Source organism: Onychostruthus taczanowskii, unplaced genomic scaffold, assembly GCF_017590055.1.
Source record: "Onychostruthus taczanowskii isolate IOZ18803 unplaced genomic scaffold, ASM1759005v1 scaffold452, whole genome shotgun sequence".
Taxonomy (NCBI): domain Eukaryota; kingdom Metazoa; phylum Chordata; class Aves; order Passeriformes; family Passeridae; genus Onychostruthus; species Onychostruthus taczanowskii.
In genome coordinates, this window is record NW_024502037.1 from 507 (window position 1) to 6,127 (window position 5,621).

General features: G+C 60.9%; 1 protein-coding gene across 1 annotated transcript in view; it reads right to left on the reverse strand.

The window, feature by feature from the left end:
• Nucleotides 1–3,014: 3,014 nt before the first annotated feature.
• LOC121341205 (glycogen phosphorylase, muscle form-like) overlaps nt 3,015–5,621 on the reverse strand; it is a 16,408-nt gene continuing 13,801 nt past the window's right edge. The window contains 1 exon segment of the mRNA XM_041414547.1: nt 3,015–3,283. Coding sequence (XP_041270481.1) covers nt 3,030–3,283 — 254 coding nt within the window. The 3' untranslated portion in view covers nt 3,015–3,029.

Genomic DNA, 5,621 nt, shown 5'->3' on the forward strand with positions numbered 1-5,621 from the left:
TCCCGGGGGGTCTCACCTGGGCCAGGTGCAGGCACTGCCCCAGCGCTGCCGCTCGCTGCGGCGCCGCCAGGGGGCGCAGCACGCGCAGCTGCACCCAGCGCGCGAGGCCGTTGGACAGCGCCACCAAGCGGCGGAGAGAGGGAGAGCTGCGCGTGCCCGCGGAGAGCGCGAAGGAGCGGATGTCACTGAGCTGGGGACAGCGGGGACAGCGGGGACATTGAGGGGACATCGGGGACATTGGGGACATTGGGGACATTGGGGACATTGGGGACATTGGGGACAGCGGGGACACTGGGATATAGGAGACACTGGGGACAGTGGGGACATCGGGGACATTGGGGACATTGAGGGGACATTGGGAACATTGAGGGGACATTGAGGATATGGGGGATGTTGGGGGGACATTGGGGACATTGAGGGAACATTGGGAACATTGAGGGGACATTGGGGACAGCGGGGACAGTGGGATATAGGAGACACTGGGAACAGTGGGAACACTGGGGACATTGAGGGGACATTGGGGACAGCGGGGACAGCGGGGACATTGGGGACACTGGGGACATCGGGACATTTGGGGACATTGGGGACATTGGGGACATTGAGGGGACATTGAAGACAGCGGGGACATTGGGGACATTGAGGGGTCATTGAGGGACAGTGGGGACATTGGGGGAACAGCGGGGACATTGGGGACAATGGGGATATTGGGGACATTTAGGGACACGGGGATGTTTGGGATATTGGGGACAGCGGGGACATTTGGGGACATCATTGGTGACATTGGGAGATTGAGGATATGGGGGACATTGGGGACAGTGGGGACATTGGCAACACTGGGGACATTTGGTGACTTTTAGGACATCGGGGACATCGGGACATTGGGGTCCAGAGGTTCAGGGGCCCCGGGGGGCGGGTGGCACACAGGTGTGTTTTACACAGTGTCCCCAGGTCCCCCCCAGATGTCCCACAGGTGTCCCCGCTGCCCCCAGGTGTGTCCCCAGCTGTGTCCCCAGCTGTGTCCCTGCTGTCCCCAGGTGTGTCCCCAGCTGTGTCCCCAGGGTCCCCAGAGCAGATCTGGGGGGTCCCCAGAAGGGATCCAGGGGTCCCAAGGGGGAATCTGGGGCTCCTCAGGGGGATCTGGGGGTCCCCAGGTGGATTCTGGGGTCCTCAGAGCGAATCTGGGGGTCCCTAAGGGGGTCTGGGGGCCCCCAGGGGAATCCGGGGGTCCCCAGAAGGGATCCAGGGGTCGCAAGGGGGGATCTGCGGGGTCCTTAAGAGGATCTGGGACTCCAAAGGGAGATCCGGGGGTCTCCAGAATGGATCTGGGGGGTCCTCAGAACGCATTTGGGGGTCCCCAGATGGATCTGGCGGTCCCGGGGGGGTTTTGGGGTCCCAGGAAGGTTTCGGGGTCCGGGGGACTTTTGGGGTCCGGGGCGGTTTTGGGGTCCGGGGTTGTTTTGGGGTCCCAGGAAGGTTTTGGGGTCCGGGGGACTTTTGGGGTCCCGGGGGGGTTTTGGGGTCCGGGGGGGTTTTGGGGTCACTCACCGCACCAAGTGGCCGATCTTGAGGCGCAGGGAGGGACCCTCGGCCGAGTCCCCCGACTCCTGCACCGTGCGGGGGGGTCAAGGAGCGGTGGGGGGTCCTGGAGGGTTTTGGGGAGGTTTTGGGGGTCCTGGAGGGGTCAGTAGGTGCCATGGAGGGGTCACTGGGTGGCATGGAGTGGTCACTCCGTGCAGTGGTCACTCTGTGCAGTGGTCACTATGGAGTGGCCACTCTGCACTGGTCACTGCACTGGTCACTCTGCCCTGGTCACTCTGCCCTGGTCACTCCGCAGCAGTCACTGTGCCCTGGTCACGGCACTGGTCACTCCGCCCTGGTCACTCTGCCCTGGTCACTCCGCCCCGGTCACTCCGCTCCGGTCACTCCACAGAGGTCACTCTGCCCTGGTCACTCCACCCTGGTCACTGTGCCTTGGTCACTCTGCCCTGGTCACGGCACTGGTCACTGTGCCCTGGTCACTCCACAGTGGTCACTCTGCCCTGGTCACGGCACTGGTCACTCCGCCCCGGTCACTCCGCCCTGGTCACTCTGCCCCGGTCACTCCGCCCTGGCCACTCCGCCCCGGTCACTCCGCCCTGGTCACTCCACAGCAGTCACTGTGCCCTGGTCACTCCGCCCTGGTCACTCCACAGCAGTCACTGTGCCCTGGTCACTCCGCCCCGGTCACTCCACCCCGGTCACTCCGCCCTGGTCACTCTGCCCCGGTCACTCCGCCCTGGCCACTCCGCCCCGGTCACTCCGCCCTGGTCACTCCACAGCAGTCACTGTGCCCTGGTCACTCCGCCCTGGTCACTCCACAGCAGTCACTGTGCCCTGGTCACTCCGCCCTGGTCACTCCACAGCAGTCACTGTGCCCTGGTCACTCCGCCCCGGTCACTCCGCTCCGGTCACTCCACAGAGGTCACTCTGCCCTGGTCACTCCACCCTGGTCACTGTGCCTTGGTCACTCTGCCCTGGTCACGGCACTGGTCACTGTGCCCTGGTCACTCCACAGTGGTCACTCTGCCCTGGTCACGGCACTGGTCACTCCGCCCCGGTCACTCCGCCCTGGTCACTCTGCCCCGGTCACTCCGCCCTGGCCACTCCGCCCCGGTCACTCCGCCCTGGTCACTCCACAGCAGTCACTGTGCCCTGGTCACTCCGCCCTGGTCACTCCACAGCAGTCACTGTGCCCTGGTCACTCCGCCCCGGTCACTCCACCCCGGTCACTCCGCCCTGGTCACTCCACAGCGGTCACTCCGCCCTGGTCACTCTGCCCTGGTCACTCCGCCCCGGTCACTCCGCCCCAGTCACTCCACAGTGGTCACTCCACAGCGGTCACTCCGCCCTGGTCACTCCGCCCCGGTCACTCTGCCGCGGTCACTCCGCCCTGGTCACCCTGCCCTGGTTACTGTGCCCCGGTCACTCCACAGAGGTCACTGTGCCCTGGTCACGGCACTGGTCACTCCGCCCCGGTCACTCCGCCCCGGTCACTCCGCCGCGGTCACTCGGGCTGAGCGCTGCCCGGCCCCGCACCCCTTCCTGTCGAGCTCCTCGACGTCGGGCACCCTCATGCCGAAGATGAAGAGGTTCTCCTCGCCCGCCTCCTCGGCCATCTCCACGTTGGCGCCGTCCATGGTGCCGATGGTCAGCGCCCCGTTCAGCATGAACTTCATGTTCCCGGTGCCCGAGGCCTCCGTGCCCGCCGTGGAGATCTGCTCCGACAGGTCCGCAGCCGGGATCACTGCGGGGGGGGATGTCGGGGGGTGTTGGGGTGATATCGGGGCATATCGGGGTTATATCACGGGATATCGGGGTTATATCGGTGGATATCGGGGTGATATCGGGGCATATCGGGGTTATATCGCGGGATATTGGGGTGATATCAGGGGATATCGGGGTGTATTGGGTGATATTGGGTGATATCGGGGTGTATTGGGGGATATTGGGGGATATCGGGGTTATATCAGGGGATATCGGGGTTATATCGGGGCATATTGGGGTGATATTGGGGGATATCGGGGTGTATTGGGGTTATATCAGGGCATATCGGGGATATATTGGGGGATATCAGGGTGTGTTGGGTGATATCGGGGTGTATTGGGGTTATATCGGGGGATATCGGGGTGTATTGGATTATATTGGGGGATATTGGGGTTATATCAGGGGATATCGGGGTGTATCGGGGTGATATTGGGTGATATTGGGGTGTATTGGATTATATTGGGGTTATATAGGGGGATATCAGGGTGTATTGGGTGATATTGGGGTGTATTTGGGTTATATCAGGGTGATATTGGGTTATATCGGGGGATATCGGGGTGATATTGGGGAGTATTGGCATTATATCAGGATTATTGGGGGATATTGGGGCTATATCAGGGGATATTTGTTTTATATCAGGGTTATTTGGGGTGATATCGAGGTTATTTGGGTAATATCGGGGTTATTTGGGGGTGTATCGGGGGGTGTTTGGGTTATATCGGGGTTATTGGGGTGTATCGGGGCTATTTGGGGTGACACCAGGTGACAGTCGGGATATTTGGTGACACTGAAGTGATAGCAGGGGATATTGGAGATCCCACAGGGGGGATTTGGAATTTTGGGGTGGGTTCAGGGGTTTTTGGGGTGGGTTCAGGGGTTTTGGGGTGGGTTCAGGAGGATTTGGGGGTTCAGGGGTGTTTTTTGGGGTTTTTTGGGGTGCCCACCCTTCTCGGCCAGCGACACCCGGTAGTTCTCCAGGAACAGATCCCACAGGGGGGTTGGGGATTTTGGGGTGGTTCAGGGGTTTTGGGTGGTTCATGGAGGTTTTTGGGGTTGTTCAGGAGGATTTTGGGGTGATTTGGGGGGGTTTTTTGGGGTGCCCACCCTTCTCGGCCAGCGACACCCGGTAGTTCTCCAGGAACAGCACCCGCAGGCGGGTTGGGGATTTTGGGGTGGTTCAGGGAGGTTTTTGGGGTGGTTTAAGGAGGTTTTGGGGTGGGTTCAGGAGGATTTTGGGGTGATTTTGGGGTTTTTTGGGGTGCCCACCCTTCTCGGCCAGCGACTCCCGGTAGTTCTCCAGGAACAGCACCCGCAGGTGGGTTGGGGATTTTGGGGTGGTTCAGGGGGTTTCAGGGAGGTTTTTGGGGTGGGTTCTGGAGGATTTTGGGGTGGTTTAAGGAGGTTTCGGGGTGGGTTCAGGAGGATTTTGGGGTGGTTTGGGGTTTTTTGGGGTGCCCACCCTTCTCGGCCAGCGACACCCGGTAGTTCTCCAGGAACAGCACCCGCAGGTGGGTTGGGGATTTTGGGGTGGTTCAGGGAGGTTTTTGGGGTGGTTCATGGAGGTTTTTGGGGTTGGGTTTTGGGGTGGGTTCAGGAGGATTTGGGGGTTCAGGGGTGTTTTTTGGGGTTTTTTGGGGTGCCCACCCTTCTCGGCCAGCGACACCCGGTAGTTCTCCAGGAACAGCACCCGCAGGGGGGGTGGGGCGTTTGGGGGGGTTCGGGTGGGGTGGTTCAGGGGTTTTGGGTGGTTCATGGAGGTTTTTGGGGTTGTTCAGTAGGATTTTGGGGTGATTTGGGGGGGTTTTTTGGGGTGCCCACCCTTCTCGGCCAGCGACACCCAGTAGTTCTCCAGGAACAGCACCCGCAGGCGGGTTGGGGATTTTGGGGTGGTTCAGGGGGTTTCAGGGAGGTTTTTGGGGTGGGTTCTGGAGGATTTTGGGGTGGTTTAAGGAGGTTTCGGGGTGGGTTCAGGAGGATTTTGGGGTGGTTTGGGGTTTTTTGGGGTGCCCACCCTTCTCGGCCAGCGACACCCGGTAGTTCTCCAGGAACCGCACCCGCAGGCGGGTTGGGGATTTTGGGGTCGTTCAAGGGTTTTTGGGTGGTTCATGGAGGTTTTTGGGGTTGTTCAGGAGGATTTTGGGGTGGTTCAGGGGGTTTCAGGGAGGTTTTTGGGGTTGTTCAGGAGGATTTTGGGGTGATTTGGGGTTTTTTGGGGTGCCCACCCTTCTCGGCCAGCGACACCCGGTAGTTCTCCAGGAACAGCACCCGCAGGTGGGTTGGGGATTTTGGGGTGGTTCAGGGAGGTTTTTGGGGTGGTT